Source organism: Pleurodeles waltl, chromosome 6 (assembly GCF_031143425.1).
Source record: "Pleurodeles waltl isolate 20211129_DDA chromosome 6, aPleWal1.hap1.20221129, whole genome shotgun sequence".
Lineage (NCBI taxonomy): Eukaryota > Metazoa > Chordata > Amphibia > Caudata > Salamandridae > Pleurodeles > Pleurodeles waltl.
This window is the reverse complement of record NC_090445.1, coordinates 242,696,945-242,716,908: the sequence shown is the minus strand read 5'-3', so window position 1 is coordinate 242,716,908 and position 19,964 is coordinate 242,696,945. Positions and strand designations below refer to the sequence as shown.

Below are 19,964 nucleotides of genomic sequence, written 5' to 3'. Positions count from 1 at the left end.
GAGTGTCAGAAACAAAGGTGCACAGCAGTGACAGGGGTTCTTGCCTAACTAGATCTGGGGGTAGGCCACAAATCAGCAGAAGTACAAACGGAGAACTACAACACAAAAATAGATTGTGTAATACTCTATGAGCGTGAGAAAGTAGATGAAAAGGCAACAAAACGTGCTCAGCTAGCTAAGACTAATATATGGAAAAAGTGGCTTGGTCTCCCGATGCGGACAATGAACTGTCCCCGTAAGGCTGGACCTTGGTTTGATGAAAATAAAATTTAGATACCATCAAAGAACAATGAATAATTGATGAGGTATTTTAACAGCTACAGAAGATGCATTAAAATACACTATTAAAAATGATCTCCTGTCAGAAAAGGATGGATCATGGGTGGTAACATTAGGGAAAATAATGGCAAACTTGGCTCTACTAACCTGGAAGAGAGTTCACAGTTAACCAGGATAAAGGTACTGAAAATCGTGTAGCTATCAAAACAGGTTTAGAGGCCTGTGAAGGTAAAAAGAACACTAACCATATATGTGATAGTGAATTATCTGGAAACACATTTAATCGAACCTAAAAGAAAAAGGACAGAAATTCTAGATGGTGGATACTGAAGCTGTGACTGGGCTAAGTGCTGGTATTTATCTTCTGGGAATTATTTGAGACTAAGAGTGAGCAGAACTCCGGGGATACAAGATTATGCCATTTTCTGCAAATCAGGCCCAGTCACATTAGCTCACCTCAATGTCTTTTGTACACATTTTAATGGAAAATTAGAGACTTCTAATTCCTGTTTTTAGACAAATAAAAATCAGAAAGGTTGCTGAATAGTTAACTTGTTTAATGAACTGTTCTAATATAAGATTATGCTTCTGAGTTGGGAAATTTTCGGATGTGACCAAGGGTAAGACAGATCTGCCCATATCAAGCAATGTGAACTAAAAGAAAGAAAAATGTGTTGAGCATACATAACATAAAGAACAGGTGAAGTGGTCTTGTTCCTCTGGTTATGTGGACAGTTAATGTCTACTTCTGTTTGCTAAATGCCATATAGAATTATGTGTTTGTGATACAACTCTCATGCTAGATGAAGAATATTGTAAAACTGAAACTTGACTACTAGTCCCATATTTTGCACAATGCAATTCACCTTTATGTACAATTCAATGCACACCTCATTTCCATAGTATTTTTTTGCCATGAGCATCCTTTACTTAAATGCAGAATGTATGCACAATCAGATAATGGGGTAATATAATAACAGCACCCAATCTATTGGCAAGAAAGGATGCTGCTAGTTACGATCAATGACGTAGTTAGTGACTTTTTGTTGCCTCTTTGTAGGATCATATATTTTAAAAGAATGTTTTATTATCTCTTTAGCAACTTATTTATCTGTTTTGCTATAAACATAAGATAGTTGTACCTGTTTTTATAAAAGAAAAGAAACATATTCTTCAATGATATTTATACAATTGGTTTGTACGTATGATACTATAAGGTAGAATGCAGAAGCTTCCTTTGGTGAAGTGGTTTGGACAGACAGATTTGAATTTCATAGTGACAAACAACTGGGCTTGCGTAAGGTGCTCAACATCAACAGTGGTGCACCTTCAGTGGAGTGCTACAGAATTGGGTAACAGCAACCAAAGAATGAACACCAATCCCTCCAGTCCGAAAAAAAAGACCAGTGAACCTTATAGTGATATAGTTGTTGTTATTTCAATAATCTCTCAATCCAGTTTTGGAATCCAAAGCTTCCCTGAGCAACCTAGAAATCAGCATAAACCGTAGTTCTTATTTAAAATTAACTGTTATCTTCACTCCAAACTATGCAATGCATTGCGTCATCAGATTATCACAGATGATCACATTAACTCATATATTCTGTATCGTGCTTCATCATGCTCGGCATTGTCTACCACTAAGCACATTTGTCCACTCATACAACTTGCATACAAATGTCTGCGTAGAGCCTCACCTTATAGAACATGTCTCCTTCTTCCATCAGTTTGCTCAGCAGGATGATCATGATGTCGGGTTTGGAGGTGGCCATCGCCCAGGTGGCTGGACCTGCAGTGTACAGGATGCATGATGGGTAAAAACTCATACAATGCCAGGGTGGTAAGGAAGCAAGGTGAAAAAAATAAACACAACAGAAGAAGAAGAGGTTGTGAAAGGTTAGGGAAGAAAGAATTTCTGCTGACGAGAACAACTTGACATGGGCCTTTGAAGCATATCAGCTCTTAAAATTGTGACTCCGATTGTTTTGCAGGTTTTTAGATAAACTATATTTCAGCTTTTGAAAATACATCATGGAAGCTTACAATGCTTAAAACTGTGTGCCATCTTTGTTTTCCTATTCTCTTTCTTTTTAGGGTTACAGAGTGCTATTACTTGTATAGGCAACTGCAACTGCTTTACGTAGTGCAGCAGTAATGCACCTTACTGGGAAAATTACAGTTTGCAAATATTTTAACAGTGGGGAGGTTTTCTGTAGTTTCTGCTGCAGAAAAACCCCAAACTCTGAGAAAGCAGAGGGCCACTAGTTTGCAAGTGGCATCAGTATTAATATTAGAAACTACTGTCAAACTGATGAAAGCATTTTCGGGTCAATAAAGTTACATGAAGCTGGGCTTTACCTGCACAATCAAAATGTCAAGCAAATCTGTCCAATGTTTCAAGTGTCGCTTATAACGAAGTTGTTTTGTGTTTATCTCTTAAATGAATTGATACTTGTGTACTTGACTGTACAAGACAGCAACCTTTTATATATAAAATATGTTGTTACATGTAGACCATTGTAATTGTGCAGGTAAATAAGCTAAAGAGAAATTATACTACTCTTACTGAAGACACCATGTTGTAGTCATTAAACAGTAGAGGGCTGCCCCTACCAAAAGGCATTCAAGCGGGGCCTCTTACTGAGCTTCCGTCGCTCTCACCCAACTCCTTAAATAAACCTAGGAGCACCTGAGAGAACTTCTGCACAGGCACGCTTTTACTTCAGTGTCATATTCGTCGTCTTCAATTTCTCATTGTACCTTGCATTTATGCGTCTTTCAGCACAGGGAGTGCAGGGTAAATTTAAAATGTTTTAATAAAGAATATCGAATAACAGAACCAACTGGGGAAAACGTGCACCAAACGCATTTTCCCCTTCGGTAAGCCAGGAAATAGTGGCCACTTAGTTGGAGCTCTTAGAAAGGTAGTCAAGTGCATCATTCAACAGCATGTCACACAAGTTTAGTGTAGACATAGGGAAACGTTAACAACTCCTCCACACTAAAAAATATAAACCTCTCTGAGTAATTTGTGCCATCAGATCTCCACTGCTTCAAGCAAAATATACTATAAGTGCAGTTGTAAAATGAACCCCATCCCCGGTACCATGCGTAATAAAAACTAGATCCAGTTGCAGCCACTTGTCTGCTATGGGCGATGGTATAGAAACACACACTTTCATTAACCAACTTGTCAGCATCCAATGCATTTAATTGTACACGTGATAGGCAGACATTCCCTAACCTTTTTCTGAAACATATTGCAGAGGAGAAGGTTTTTCTTGCGCCACTTGCGTATGTGGGCTTCTGATTTGTAATTGGTGGCTCCTAAAAGGAATGCAACTTGCAAATGCAGCGTAACTACCTATGGTATCAGATGGATCCTTCTATGGGTTGTACAGTCCTCCTCCAGGGATAACCCAATCTAGCTTAGCATCAGCATCACAGCTATTAATAAGTGTAAAACGTGCTTCAGTGATATTAGGATATTTAATAAATTATATGAAATAAGCAACGTTTTTAGAGCGTTGTGGTAGAAACAAAGATCTCGTCGAGGGCATCACACATCATGTGAGCCTGAAATCTGTAGCCCTGTCTGCAAAGTCTTTTTTGAGGTAGGTAGATGCGACTCCTCAATAGGATTGGTCTTGTTTTAGGTGTGGTTTTAAAAAATCTGGGTTTATAATTAGTTATTAAAGGCAGCCTTGAGCTTGACCACTTTTCGTCGAAAGGCTAATCGAACAACCACTCAAGCAAACCATGTCTTTGTCTGCTCTGCAGTTATACAGACAGAAAGTCCGCAGTTCAGTCCAGTTGGCAGTGGGGCTGGTTATTAACACCAGACAGGTGCCATGCATAAGGAGGCTGGCAGTGACTTGCTGCCAGACTCGCAGTCTGCCACTAAGTATGATGCGTGAAATGAAACATGGTAGGAGTAGGAAGGTGGAGAATCCGCTCTTATTCAAATTACATTCTATATGTAATGTTGCTCAATCGGGGAACCGGATCTCCTCAACGGAGGGATGGGAGTCTACATGTGCTAGGATTTCATAAGGAACAGCTGATGGTATGGTAAATGCCTGGTCAGGAAAGTAGAGCACTTGGTTAGGAGAGTGGTCCAGTTGTAGCAGCATCTCAGGAACCCTGATGCACTGCACATTGATCCTCATTTCTGGAACTATAAGGTAGCTGTGACATTTTTTATATACCCGAGCAAAAATTAGCTGAGGTTAGGGAGAGCACTGTTGCTCAATAATGGTCGCCAGCCATCCGAATATGGGAAGTCACCTATCTAGCGGTTTTCAGTGTGTTTACCTGTGATGAAGGGTAAGGAGCTGCTTTGAACGTTGGAATAAGACAATGCTGCAGGAACAGTGAAAAAAAATATATACTAAACCCTCCATGTACGTGCTCATGGATAGCAAAGCTTGAGTTTCTCAATATATTCTGGGGGGTCCTGATCATAATCTTCCACCTTACTCACGAAGATAGGTAAAACCAGAAGAGTGATCACATGGAATGTATGAGTCCTTAAACGCTTTGTGAAAAAAGTTCATTCACTTCTAGGACTATGTACTGAAGGGATACTGTTCTTACAGGAGATGTGCTTTACTAAAGAAGCAGAAGTCAATTGTATTCCGCTACCTACTCTATATGACAGGGGACCATCAATATGGATTGTGTCATGTTCCCCGTTTTAACATCACTATTCTAGTAGGTGTGGAGGGGAGGTATATGCTGATACATGGCTTGCTAGATGGTAAAGAAGAGGTTACAAACACAAATGCCCAGAACACAGATAATGCCTTTTTTTTATTTCTTGCAACCAGGGACTTTATTTACCAATGATACTGGGGGAGACTGTATAACTCCCCTCCCTCTCCAACAAAGTAACAAACAAAGCTGCAATGGTTATGGCTCTTGCAGAGATTATGATTACTCTGGTCAGCATAGAAATCTGGGGATACCTACACCACTATAAAAGGAGTATTAGTGCCACTTCAGCTCACAATACATCCAGTAAACTAGATCAAATACTAGTTTCTTTATTATGAGAGTTCAGGAGGCAAGCATTTTAAATATATTCCTCCCATATCATCCCCCTCAACTCGCTGAATATGGTTTTGAAAGAATCGATGCACAAATTCCCACCTGGAAACTGTACCCGATGATGCGGTTAGGGACACGGTTCTTATCAAGATATCCTCAATTGGAACATATTCTGCATACCACTACCAAGTCGTCACACCATAACTAGCAGACAAACTGTCCGAGGTACACCATGATGCTAGAGGTTGTCACATTGTCTATTACTATGATACTTCTATAGCTCGAACTAAGTCGAAAGGCAGCTGGCCGCTGGATGTGGCCTAAGTCCAGCATAAATTCAAAGAGTGAAAGGAGAAGCAGCTTGTTTGCAGACTGCTAGTGAATTGTGATGTAGTGTTCTTTACAGAGATGCGTCTTCAACTCTTTATCTAAACTGAATTATTTGTGCGGCGGCCCTAATAGATATGTGGATGTTATCCCAGGTCCAGGGCGCCTAGATGGAGAAGGACTGCTGCCTTGTTTTTTCTTTTTTACATTGTTAGTCAGTGGTCTGAGATTGTCCTGGCTAAAGGTGTGCCAAGAACTTTCAGGCATGGTGAGCAAGGTGGTGTAGTTCATGTTGGCTTTGTAAATGATGCAGCTAGTTTAGAAGATAGTGTAGGCCAACAAGGGGAGCCAAAGGAGTTTCATCAGAATCACTAATATGATACTGAAACAGGATAAAGATCTGACAGATCCAGCTAAATAAAGACACGAAAATACTTTGCAAAGCCCTCACAAATAAACAAAAGATGTCTGCTTTCTGGTACAATGAGAGATCAATTTTCCTTCATTTCAGGCACAGCCTTCGAAGGCTCATTCATGTATTACATACAACAAACACATCAGATGAGGAAAGACCTGTGATCGCTTCTGGCATAAAGAAAGCCGTCAACACACTGTATTGTGGCCTACATAATGGCAGCCCTGGAAAACACAGGCTTTGATTCGACTATAGTACATTGACCCCAATGCACGGGTCTGATTCCAGAGGAATGGAAAATAGAGCAGGGCACGTTGTAGTGAAGATCTCTCTTGCCTCTGCGATTTGCCATTGTGGTAGAACTGCTAACAATAAAACTTAATGGGGCGTTGCAGGAATGGGGAATTAAGGAGTATACTATAAACTTGTACATTTGAGACTGTCCTGAGTATCGGTCCCCCTACTACTTTAGGAGTTAGGTTTGGAATGATCTTGGCAGTAAGAACATATTGAGCAATTCTATATTGCTTCCACTACAAGGAACAGTGAGGGTTGTCACAGGAGATTTCACACGGCCAGGTTTGCACATATGGGAATACAGGTGGCTCATACCCCTGAGAAACAATACGTGTTGAAGGCTGCAGAGAGGTCAAGCAGGATAAGGGCTGCCGTTTCTCCTCAGTCCAGAATGATTTGAACGTCATCGATGACCACGATGAGTGCTGTTTTGGTGTTGTGGCTCTTTCTGAATACTGTTTGAGGGTTGTCCAGAAGATGGTGTAGTTCGAGGTGGGTTATAAGTTACTTGTTGATTTCCTTCTCAATCACTTTGGCTGCATAGGAAAGCAGAGAGATTAGCCAGTGTTCTTCTCAGTAGGGAGTGTCAATGTTAGGTGTAGGAAGATGGCCTGGTGCGTGGTGAGTACTTATGGTATTATCACCTTATACCAGGTCCAGGTATCCCCTTTTAGTGAGGTGCAGTCAGTGTCTAGGAAGCTGAGGATGAGCAGCCAAGAGTTATCTAGGAGATATGCAAGCGAATGCAATACCACCGCAGTCACACAGCACTTACAAACATAAAAGAACCACACAGTGTTACAAAATGAAAATGTCACTTACCCAGTGTACATCTGTTCGTGGCATCAGTCGCTGAGATTCACATGGTATGCATGAGCTCGCCATCTGGTCTACATGAGCCCCCTCGCCGACATCGTACGCAAGCACGACATCATCATCACCTCCTACGCCGACGACACCCAACTTGTACTCTCCCTCACCAAGGACCCCGCCAGCGCCAAGACCAACCTACAAGAGGGTATGAAGGACGTCGCAGATTGGATGAGGCTCAGCCGCCTAAAGCTGAACTCTGAAAAAACGGAAGTCCTCATCCTCGGCAACACCCCGTCCGCCTGGGACGACTCCTGGTGGCCCACGGCCCTCGGCACCGCACCGACCCCCGCAGACCACGCCCGCAACCTCGGCTTCATCTTGGACCCTCTTCTCACCATGACCAAGCAAGTCAACGCCGTGTCCTCCGCCTGCTTCCTCACTCTCCGCATGCTCCGTAAGATCTTCCGCTGGATCCCCGCCGACACCAGAAAAACCGTGACCCACGCCCTCGTCACGAGCCGCCTGGACTACGGCAACACCCTCTACGCCGGGACCACAGCCAAACTCAAAAACCGCCTGCAACGCATCCAAAACGCCTCGGCCCGCCTCATCCTCGACGTACCCCGCAACAGCCACATCTCCGCACACCTGAGAAACCTGCATTGGCTCCCAGTCAGCAAAAGGATCACCTTCCGTCTTCTCACCCACGCACACAAAGCCCTCCACAACAAGGGACCGGAATACCTCAACAGACGCCTCAGCTTCTACGTCCCCACCCGCCCCCTCCGCTCCGCTGGCCTCGCACTTGCTGCCGTCCCTCGCACCCGCCGCTCCACGGCGGGTGGGAGATCTTTCTCCTTCCTGGCGGCCAAGACCTGGAACTCCCTCCCCACCAGCCTCAGGACCACCCAGGACCACTCCGCTTTCCGGAGACTCCTAAAGACTTGGCTGTTCGAGCAGCGATAACCCCCCCTTTCCCCCCTAGCGCCTTGAGACCCGCACGGGTGAGTAGCGCGCTTTATAAATGTTAATGATTTGATTTGATTTGATTTGGTGTTGGGTCGGAGTGTTACAAGTTGTTTTTCTTCGAAGAAGTGTTTTCGAGTCACGGGACCGAGTGACTCCTCCTTCTGTGCTCATTGCGCATGGGCGTCGACTCCATCTTCGATTGTTTTCCCCGCAGAGGGTGAGGTAGGAGTTGTACTATAGTAATAGTGCCCGCGCAATGAAAAATGTAAATATGTACCTATTAAAGGATTAAACAATATATATACAAATGTACAAAATTGAAGGTAACTTCTGAACTGCTACAGGCTTCCGGGGAGGTGGGTGGGTCCATGTGAATCTCAGCGACTGATGCCACGAACAGATGTACACTGGGTAAGTGACATTTTCAGTTCGATGGCATCTGTCGCTGTAGATACACATGGTATGCATAGACTAGTAAGCAGTTAGTTCCCCATAAGCGGTGGTTTAGCCTGTAGGAGTAGAAGTTGTCTGAAATAGAGTTCTTAATACAGCTTGACCTACTGTAGCTTGTTGTGCGGATAGCACATCTATACAGTAGTGTTTGGTGAATGTGTGAGGCGTAGACCAAGTGGCTGCCTTACATATTTCCTGCATTGGGATGTTTCCTAAAAAGGCCATTGAAGCACCTTTTTTCCTTGTTGAATGTGCCCTGGGAGTAATGGGCAGTTGTCTTTTTGCTTTAAGGTAGCAGATTTGGATGCATTTAACTATCCATCTGGCTATACCTTGTTTTGATATTGGGTTACCTGCATGAGGTTTTTGGAATGCAATAAATAGCTGTTTAGTTTTTCTGATGTTTTTTGTTCTGTCAATGTAGTACATTAATGCTCTTTTGACATCTAATGTATGTAGTGCTCTTTCAGCCACAGAATCTGGCTGTGGGAAAAAAACTGGTAGTTCTACCGTTTGATTTAGATGGAATGGTGAAATAACTTTGGGTAAAAATTTTGGATTAGGTCGTAGGACGACCTTATTTTTATGTATTTGTATAAAAGGCTCTTGTGTTGTGAACGCTTGAATTTCACTTACTCTTCTTAGAGATGTAATGGCGATGAGAAAGGCAACTTTCCAGGTTAGGAATTGTATTCCGCAAGAGTGCATGGGTTCGAAAGGTGGGCCCATGAGTCTTGTTAGAACCACGTTTAGGTTCCATGAAGGAACAGGTGGTGTTCTTGGTGGTATAATTCTTTTAAGCCCTTCTATGAATGCTTTGATAACTGGTATCCTATACAAGGAAGTTGAATATGTAGTTTGCAGGTATGCAGATATTGCTGCAAGGTGTATTTTAATAGAAGAGAAGGCTAGCTTTGCTTTTTGTAAATGGAGCAAGTAATTTACTATATGTTTTGGAGTTGCCTCTAGTGGTTGTATCTGATTATGATGGCAGTACCAAACAAATCTTTTCCACTTACTTGCGTAGCAGTGTCTAGTGGATGGCCTTCTGGCCTGCTTTATGACTTCCATACACTCTTGGCTAAGTTGTAAGTGTCCGAATTCTAGGATTTCAGGAGCCAGATTGCTAGATTCAGCGATGCTGGGTCCGGGTGTCTGATCTGTTGGTTGTGTTGCGTTGCGTTAACAGATCTGGTTTGTTGGGCAGTTTGATGTGTGGTACTACAGACAGATCTAGCAGTGTTGTGTACCAGGGTTGTCTTGCCCACGTTGGTGCTATTAAAATGAGTTTGAGTTTGTTTTGACTCAATTTGTTTACTAGGTAAGGAAGGAGAGGGAGAGGAGGAAAAGCGTAAGCAAATATTCCTGACCAGTTCATCCATAGGGCATTGCCTTGGGATTGCTTGTGTGGGTATCTGGACGCGAAGTTTTGGCATTTTGCGTTCTCTTTTGTTGCAAATAAGTCTATTTGTGGTGTTCCCCAGAGTGTGAAGTAGGTGTTCAGAATCTGTGGGTGGATTTCCCATTCGTGGACTTGCTGGTGATCTCGAGAGAGATTGTCTGCCAGCTGATTCTGGATCCCCGGAATAAACTGTGCTATTAGACCAATTTGATGGTGGATTGCCCACTTCCATATTTTTTGAGCTAACAAGCTTAACTGCGTTGAATGTGTTCCTCCTTGTTTGTTTAGATAATACATCGTTGTCATGTTGTCTGTTTTGACAAGGATGTATTTGTGGGTTATGATTGGTTGGAAAGCTTTTAGTGCTTGAAAAACTGCTAATAATTCTAGATGATTTATATGCAGTTTTGTTTGATGTATGTTCCATTGTCCTCTTATGTTGTGTTGATTGAGATGTGCTCCCCACCCTGTCATGGAAGCATCTGTTGTTATTACGTACTGTGGCACTGGGTCTTGGAAAGGCCGCCCTATGTTTAAATTTATACTGTTCCACCATAGAAGCGAGAGGTAAGTTTGGCGGTCTAGCAACACCAGATCTAGAAGGTGACCCTGTGCTTGAGACCACTGTGAGGCTAGGCACTGTTGTAAGGGCCTCATGTGCAGTCTTGCGTTTGGGACAATGGCTATGCATGAGGACATCATGCCTAGGAGCTGTAGTATTGTTCTTGCTTGTATTGTTTGGTTTGGAGACATGTGTTGAATGACCCTGTTGAAATTGTGGATCCTTTGTGGAGTTGGCGTTGCTACTCCTTTTGTCGTGTCTATTATGGCTCCTAGATATTGCTGTACTTTGCTTGGCAGAATGTTTGATTTTGCAAAGTTGACGGTGAACCCTAGTTTGTAGAGGGTTTGTATGACTTGATTTGTGTGGTTTGAGCATTGTGTGAGCGAACTGGTTTTGATTAGCCAGTCGTCTAGATACGGGAACACATGTATTTGCTGCCTTCTGATGTGTGCAGCGACTACTGCTAGGCATTTTGTGAATACTCTTGGAGCGGTTGTTAAACCAAAAGGCAATACTTTGAATTGGTAATGTATTCCTTTGAATACAAACCTTAGATATTTCCTGTGTGATTGATGTATTGGTATATGGAAATATGCGTCCTTGAGGTCTAGGGTTGTCATGTAGTCGTGTTTTTTGAGCAATGGTAACACTTCTTGTAGTGTGACCATGTGAAAGTGGTCTGATTTGATGAATGTGTTTACTACCCTGAGGTCTAGAATTGGTCTCAGTGTTTCGTCCTTTTTTGGTATCAAGAAGTACAGTGAATAAACTCCTGTGTTTATTTGTGTGCTTGGTACTAATTCTATTGCATTTTTTTGCAGTAGTGCTTGAACTTCTATCTCTAGAAGCTGTGAATGGTATTTTGATAAATTTTGTGATTTTGGTGGTATGTCTGGAGGGAATTGCATGAATTCTATGCAATAACCATGTTGGATAATTGCTAGGACCCATGTGTCTGTAGTTATTTTGTCCAATGCTTTGTAATATTGACGTATCCTCCCCCCCACTGGTGTTGTGTGGGAGGGGTGAGTGACGTGTGAGTCACTGCTTGTTGGTAGTGGTTTTGGGGCTTTGAAATCTTCCTCTATTCCTAGGAAATTGCCCCCCTCTATACTGGCCCCGAAAACCTCCCCTGTACTGTCCCTGGTAGGTGGGCGGTGCGGACTGTGAGGTGCTAGCTTGTGTGGCCTGACCCCGAAACCCTCCTCTAAAAGGTGTTTTGCGGAAGGTGTTATAAGATCCTCTGCTCTGCGGGGAGTAGAGTGCGCCCATGGCCTTGGCAGTGTCAGTGTCCTTCTTGAGCTTTTCTATGGCTGTGTCGACCTCCGGACCGAACAGAAGTTTCTCGTTTATTGGCATGTTAAGCACTGCCTGCTGAATTTCTGGCTTGAATCCAGACGTTCTGAGCCATGCGTGCCTACGGATGGTAACCGACGTATTAATGGTCCTTGCGGCCGTGTCCGCTGCATCCATGGAGGAGCGTATTTGATTGTTGGAAATGTTTTGACCCTCCTCAACAACCTGTTTTGCTCTTTTTTGCAGATCTTTTGGGAGATGTTCAATGAGATGCTGCATCTCATCCCAGTGGGCTCTGTCGTATCGCGCTAGCAGCGCTTGTGAATTTGCGATGCGCCACTGGTTTGCTGCTTGGACAGCAACCCTCTTCCCGGCTGCATCGAACTTCCTGCTTTCTTTATCTGGGGGAGGTGCATCCCCAGAAGTGTGTGAATTTGCCCGTTTTCTGGCAGCCCCTACCACCACAGAATCTGGTGGCAGCTGAGAGGTGATGAATACAGGGTCCGTAGGAGGCGCCTTATACTTTTTGTCCACCCTAGGCGTCACTGCCCTACTTTTAACTGGCTCCTTGAAAATGTCCTTTGCATGGCGTAGCATGCCTGGGAGCATCGGCAGGCTTTGGTAGGAGCTGTGGGTTGAAGAGAGGGTGTTAAATAAAAAATCATCCTCTACTTGTTCCGAGTGTAGTTCCACATTATGGAATAGTGCTGCTCTAGCCACCACTTGTGAGTAGGCTGTGCTGTCTTCCGGTGGTGATGGCCTAGTTGGGTATGTGTCTGGGCTGTTATCAGACACTGGTGCGTCGTACAAGTCCCACGCATCCTGATCTTGGTCATCGTGGCTCATGGCGGTGTGAGCTGGCGAATGTGACGGGGTGTAAGTTGGCGAAGCCGGAGTTACAGGTGGAGGCGAGGGAGGAGGTGTTACCTTTTGTGTTGTTTGTTGCTGAGGAGTAAACTGAAGCGTTCTCTTTCGTTTGACAGGTGGAAGGGTACTGATCTTCCCAGTCCCCTGCTGGATAAAGATACGCTTTTGCGTGTGATCCACGTCAGTGGATTGCAGTTCTTGTTCAAATCTATGTTTCTTCATTTGTGAAGACATAGAATGCGCTTCAGTATAGGAGCCTGAAACAGGGTCTGATGTCGCTTTTTTCGGCTCCGAAAACCCTGTTGATTGTTTTTTCGGCTCCGAGGTAACCTTCCTCTTTTTCTGTGCCGAAAATTCTTGGCCTCTATGGTCTTCGGCGCCACTGTCTCGGCGTCGATCCGTGTCGACACCGAACTCTCGGTGTCGATGCTTCTGTTTAGCACTCTCTCGGTCCCGAGGAGGCTGCGTGCCGGTGTCTCGACCGAAGTCGGACGATCTCGACACTGAATGGGCCTTTTTCGGTGCCGATTGTTGGTCACCGAGAATTTGGGTGGAGCCATGGCCGGTTGGCAGTGGCGTCCCCTGGGCCTTCTTTCCTTTTTTAAGTTCTGATCTCGACGTCTTACTCACAGTTTTTGTAGAGTCTAGCTCGTCGGAGTCTGAATCCTGGATGGAAAAGGATTCCTCCTGTTCCTCTTCTGTCTCGAACTGTCGACGCTCCTTTGGCGTGGACGCCATCTGCAGTCTTCTCGCTCGACGGTCGCGCAGAGTTTTTCGGGACCGGAACGCCCGACAGGCCTCACAGGATTCTTCGCTGTGCTCGGGTGACAGGCACAGGTTACAGACCGAGTGTAGGTCCGTATAGGGATATTTGTTGTGGCATTCGGGGCAGAATCGAAACGGGGTCCGTTCCATCGGCGTTGTTCTCCACGCGGTCGGGCCGACTAGGCCCCGACGGGGTGCCGAAATCTACCCCGAAGCGCTTCGATGTTCAACGCGTCGTCGTATGTGTCTATCTCGAACCGGATCGCAACGATACCGTCGAAAATCTTCTGGTTTCAGCTATCTTTCCGTTCCGAAACTCGGAGCGACAGGAACACGTCCGAACCCGATGGCGGAAAGAAAACAATCGAAGATGGAGTCGACGCCCATGCGCAATGAGCACAGAAGGAGGAGTCACTCGGTCCCGTGACTCGAAAACACTTCTTCGAAGAAAAACAACTTGTAACACTCCGACCCAACACCAGATGGCGAGCTCATGCATACCATGTGTATCTACAGCGACAGATGCCATCGAACATAAAGGTACTTTATTTTAGTGACACAAAAACTAAAATACTATATAGGCAATACCCCAAATGGAGGTAAGTAAAACACACTGATGTATGTACAGTAGCAGTCAGGAATTAGCATGCAATGCAATAGAAAACAGTGAAAGCAATAGACAATACTGAAGGTCTGGGAATGAACCAAACCACATACTAAGAAAGTGGAATGCGAAAGTAGGGCCCCCACCCAAGGGAGTGGAATTTGGTAGAGGGGAGCTGAGGGAACTAGGAAACCCACAAGGTAAGTAACAGCGTGCCACCCCAGGGACTGGGAGAAAAGAGGTAAGTAGCTGGTTCTCCCAAACTCCACCAGGAGGACTTAAGAGAAGAATATTGCAAGACCCAGACAAGACTGCAAGAAACCAAAGGTGTATCCTAGAAGAGGAAGACCTGGAAAAGAACAGGACCAAGTCCAGTTCACGGTGGAGTGTTCAGTGGTGGCAGGAGCCACAACCCACCCATCAGTGGATGCAGGATCTGTTCGACGGTGAGGCCAAGACAGTCAGAAATGCAGCCCTAGAGCAGCTGAAGAGTTCTTGAGTGACGCAGCCGACGTCTCACGCTAGATAAAGAATTGCAGTCGGTCTGTGGTCTGGAAAAACCGCCAAGAGGCCTTGGCAAGGCAAATGTTGCGAAGTGGAGCTGCCAGGGACCAGCAAGATCTAGGGGGACTCAACCCATGGTAGGGAGTCCTGTGTGCCCCTCAGCGACCAGGAGAGTCAGAAGAGGAGGAGGCAGCCCCCAAAGATGACCCACAGGAAGCAAGCACAGGAGTCGCGGGGAGACCCATGCAGCACACTTAAAAAGGAGTACCACATCACAGGAGAAGCATGCAGAGGGCTGTGGAGGTAGGGTGCTGGGGCTACACGAAGCCTGAAGATTCTTTGGAGGAAATTCCAACAAGCCTTGGTAGCTGCAAGAGACGTGCTGCATGTGGGCACGGTTCTGCGTGGAGAGGCAACAACTTACCGTCTCCAAAGATGGACAGCTGGCAGGGAGGACCAAGGGGACCACTCCAGACCACCACTTGTGATGCAGGATCCAGCCAGCTTAGGAACAGAGGAGATCCACGCAGCCGGTCGTCTTTGCAGTTGGTGCCTGCGGATGCAGGGGAGTGACTCCTTCACTCCAAGGGAAATTCCTTCTTGCTTCTTGGTGCAGACTGAAGACTTGCCGCCCTCAGAGGATGCACAGCCGGAGAAATGTTACATTTGCTAGAAGGAGCCAGAGAAACAATGCTGCAGTTCAGAGTTGTCACTGTAGCTGTAACTTTTACGTTCCTATGGAGTCCAGTTGTGGTTGGAGTCTTGCACGTCGAATCTGAGGACACACCCAAGAGGGAGACCCTTAATAGCCCTGGAAGGGGTATGGGTCACCTAGCAATGTGACCACCCATCAGGAAGGGGCTATGACGTCACCTGCCTGACCTGGCCACTCAGCTGCTCCCAGAGGCCTCTGCCCATTTTGGTTTCAAGATGGCAGAATCAAGTGGCCACCTGGATGAACTCTGGGCACCACCCTTGGGGTGGTGATTGACAGGGGAATGGTTACTCCCCTTTCCACTGTCATGTTTCACGCCAGAACAGGGACTGGAGGTCCCTGAACCGGTGAAGACTGGGTTATTCAAGGAGGGCACCAAATCTGCCCTTCAAAGCATACCAGTGGCTTGGGGAGTATACCTCTCCCAAGCCATGTAACACCTATTTCCGAAGGGAGAATGGCGTTACCTCACTCTCCCAAAGGAAACCCTTTATTCTGCCTTCCTGGGCTTGAGCCTCTTACGCAGCAGGAGGGCAGAAACCCATCTGAGGAGTGGCAGCAGCGTGGGCTGGCCAGAAAGCTGGTAGGAGCAATGTTGGAGGAGCCTTTAAGGAGCCCCAGAGTGCATGGACTCACACAACCACTACTGGCAACAGTATTGGGGTATTATTCTGGCATGTTTAATAACAAACATGCTCAGGTTCGGAGTTAATATTATGTAGCTGGGCACAGGTAGTGACCTATGCCCAGTACACGGGTAAAATGGCTTCCCCGCACTCACAAAGTCCAGAAAAATGGGGCTGGAGTTCATGAGGGCACCTCTGCTCATGCAGGGGTGCGCTCACGCACAGGCACCTGCACATGCCCTTTGGGCTAGGAACCCCTACCATAGGGGTGACTTACAGTGACCTGATGTGAAAGGGTGCAGGCATCATCTCATGTAGGCTGCAATGGCAGGCCTGCAGACACATTTTACATGGTCTCCCATGGGTAGCATCACACGTGCTGCAGCCCATGGGGAACCCCTGGTGCCCCAATGGTCTGGGTAGCTGGGTACCATATACTAGTGGCTTATATGGGTGCACCAATATGCCAATTGTGGGGAATGTGAAGTCCAGGCAACCAAATTTAGAGGGAAAGAGCACAATAACTGAGGTCCTGGTTAGCAGGATCCCAGTGAACACAGTCAAAACATGATTACATCAGGAAAAAAGTGGGGGTAACCATGTAAAAAAGAGGCTACTTTCCTACACTAAGACTACTGCATGCCTCTAAACTAGAACCGGAACGGAGACATCATCCTCTGTAAGAATCCCTAAATGAGAATCCAGACTGGGCTCTAGAAACTTATCCAAGCTGTTAGCATTTTTCAAATCCAAATATAGGCCAGCATCTGTATAATGAGGTAGAAGCAAAATATATGCTTCTATCATTAGCCTCATCAAGGGGGGTGGTGTGGTGTGGTGTGGTGTGGTGTGGTGTGGTGTGTGTGTGTGTGTGTGTGTGTGTGTGGTTTTTTTTTTTAAACTGAGTTAAAATCTGACCCAGAAACAGCCTGCACCCTCTGGAATTACTGTTGCTATAGCAGATGAACTGGAGGAGACTCCTCATTGTCCTCTGCATTTGCTGTGGTAATTGAGTACCATGACATGGGGGGGGGGGGTGTCAGCAAAGGGGTCTCAAGGGGTCAGCAAAGGATCCCACATGACAGCCCATGGGGCTACAAGGTGCACAAGAGCAAGCAGGAATCAACTTAAAGTCCTGTGCCATGACCCTCCTTGAAAGCTGTAACATGTAGAGTCAAAGATGGCCCGGTTAACTCCCAGCACATCAGCTTCATGTTCAGCTTTGGATCAAAGTCTGAGTCCTAAGATGGAGTCGGGTGTAATGACAACTGACTGTGTGGCCTCACCCTGGAACAGGAGTGCCTTGATGTCAACGAACTTTAGTGGTGCCTCTTGTGTTTCTTCCTTGACTTGTCTTTTGGGTGCATTTGTTGTAGAAATTAGTCATACTTCGCCCTGAGTCACTAAAAGCAGACAATGTGTTTGGCCGTTACCAACATCTGCTTCCAACATGCACGTCGTGGTTTGAAACCTTTCGTCTTTCGGGGCAATATCCCTGCCTGCTGCTATAAGTGAAATTTAACTGAATTTGGTAAAAACCATAATCAGAATGAGCAGGGCTATGGATCAGAGTCTTCAGGCACAGAAAGAGGGGAACTGACATCAGCGTGCACAAGTGAAAATATGTACGCAGCTCAGTGTCACCACGTGCAGAGGCGGAATGGAGTCCTAAGGGATGGTGCCATCTTTTGACACGCAGGCACTATTGCAAGAGTTTGTGGATCCAGTCTCACACCTGTGGAGATCCACAAGGTGAGGAGTCTTAAGTATCCATCAGAAAAGAGCAAACTGGTGTTGCATGGGTATTTGCACCTGTGTCATGTCCTTTTAAGACTGCTCCAGGTGTTCCCGAGGTTTATTTATAGAAAGCACTGAAGGTTTCATATCCAGAGCAACACATGTAAGTATGAATAAGACAAACAGACTGTTTCAAAGGATTCAGCAATCATGTGCTGTGACTCTTTTTCCAAAGATAACGGTAAAAGATGGAAGCCAGTCTGTGGCCTTTTAAGAAAACTATATGACATTCAGTACTGTTCAGAATTGAACGTGTTATATTGTGTGTCTTGATTAAGTTGCTAAAATAAATGTTAAATTTTCTGTAGGACAGATATTGATAACTTGTAATCTGAACAGCATAGGGAGTAAGGTCAAGAGTTGTATGATTGGAGGCTGGGTATTTTTATGCTATTATTAAGATATATTATTTATTTGAATGTGGAACAAATTCTTCCAAATAGTGTTTTAAGCCAGATTAAGTCCTTGCAGAATTCTTAACAGTGGGGTGTTTTTAGCACAGGGATGGTGTGACCTTAAAGTCTGAAGTTGTAATTAGCATAAATCTAAATAAGGTGTTGCTTGAAATTAAGTTTTCCACTTATGCACTGGAAGCCAGATCTATTACCTTCGCATCAAGGAACTTTATGAAAGTACTTGGAATTACCATTTGGCATGGTGACTTACTATCTGAAGTGATCATCACGGGAAAACATGAGATCAAGCCTACTGAGACAAAAAGAAGGAAATTCTTCCATGTTTGGGGGAAACCGTGTAGGTTGAATACTGCATACTCCCTTAGTCAGTAGCCAAGCATATGTATCATAGGAGCTGGCATATGAGCTGGCAAAGACATATGTCAGCCAAGATTGTAATTAAAAATAAGAACATTCAGAATAATATGGGGACTTTATGACATGCTGATGGAATGGTTTTTAATATGGCTAAAGAGAGATGTATTTTCCTTTCAGACCCTTTTTATTTATGATCAAGTCAGTTCTAAATGCATTCTAAGCTTTATTCTTTTACTTGAAGGTTTATAATTGGTAAGAATACAAACAGCGTTTGAAATAACCAAATTGCTTTGCTTAGAACATGCTTTAAAAGACTAGTGAGCAGTCTATAAAGATAAAAGAGTGGCAGTAAACTTTGGCCCTTGACATAAATGCCATGTTGTTACTAAAAAAAAAAAATGCATGCTAAGGAGATAGCAAAGTGACTGTATTTGTCAGAGCGGCCAGTTTCCAATGGCAAATTAAAAGTGCTCAGATGCCATCATTCAAATTCTACACATGAAGGCTTATGTTATGGAGATCTGGGTGCAGACAGGGGGTCTCCTCAAAGGAAAAGCTGAATTAAATAGCAAGGGCTTAGACTCAAGAGATCTGGATACCACGCTCTCCTGGCCCAATCTACACAATCAAAATCGCTCCAGACATGTCTAACTTTCTTCTGAACTCGAGGCAGGTGATGGAATGATGGAAAAAAGTTTAGGAGATGTGAGTTATGGCAGGAAGAAAGAGTTTCGAAGGGAACTTCGCCTAGAAAACTCCATTGCTCATGATACTGCGCGTTCTTGATAGTGCCAAAAATGTCTATCCAGGGCACATCCCGTTGGTTGAAGATGCTTTGAGCCACCTCTGTATGGAGACACCATTGTGTTCTGCTAATTGACAACCTGCCGGCTCTGGCATTCAAGGGTCTTGTTACGTGATTGGCCACCACGAAGATTAGATTCACTGTTGAATCAGTCACATCTTATGGCCCAACGCCTCATGGCATAGGACAGTTTGTTGCAGTACCTCATGGAGGTCCTTTTGTCTGTGAGAACGTGCACTAGCCTCCCTTTGGGAAGACTTTGACAGCTAGCCCAAATCTCCAAAGATGTACGTGTGTCAGTCAATCTGCTGGAGACCACCTGGGGGATTTTTCCATCCCCAGGTGACTTCCCCAAACCAGAGATGATACATCCATCACTACTCTAAGGGAGGGTGGCTTACCGCAAGTCAGGCTGGTGTTTCTGGCCACCATAGAAGGACCTGGGCTCTCTCCTCTGAAATGCAGATAGTGTTAGACAGACTCCTCCGCTGCTGATCCCACTGAACCCGAAGACTCCACTGCAGGGCTCTCATGTATCATATGGTGCACGGGACAAAGATGATGCATGAAGCTCGGAGCCCAAGAAGCTTCTGAAGATAGAGCACTGAGCCAGATACATTTGCCTTGGACCCACTGCAGTGGT

The 19,964-nt window shown here is 45.1% G+C and overlaps 1 protein-coding gene across 9 annotated transcripts in view; it reads right to left on the bottom strand.

The window, feature by feature from the left end:
- The window catches only part of TANC2 (tetratricopeptide repeat, ankyrin repeat and coiled-coil containing 2), a 1,999,198-nt gene that overhangs the window by 159,647 nt on the left and 1,819,587 nt on the right, over positions 1-19,964 (bottom strand). For all 9 annotated transcript variants that reach the window (XM_069238000.1, XM_069237998.1, XM_069238005.1 and 6 more), the window contains one exon: positions 1,977-2,068. In XM_069238000.1, the coding sequence (XP_069094101.1) occupies positions 1,977-2,068 (92 nt within the window). The remainder of the gene's footprint in view (positions 1-1,976; positions 2,069-19,964) is intronic.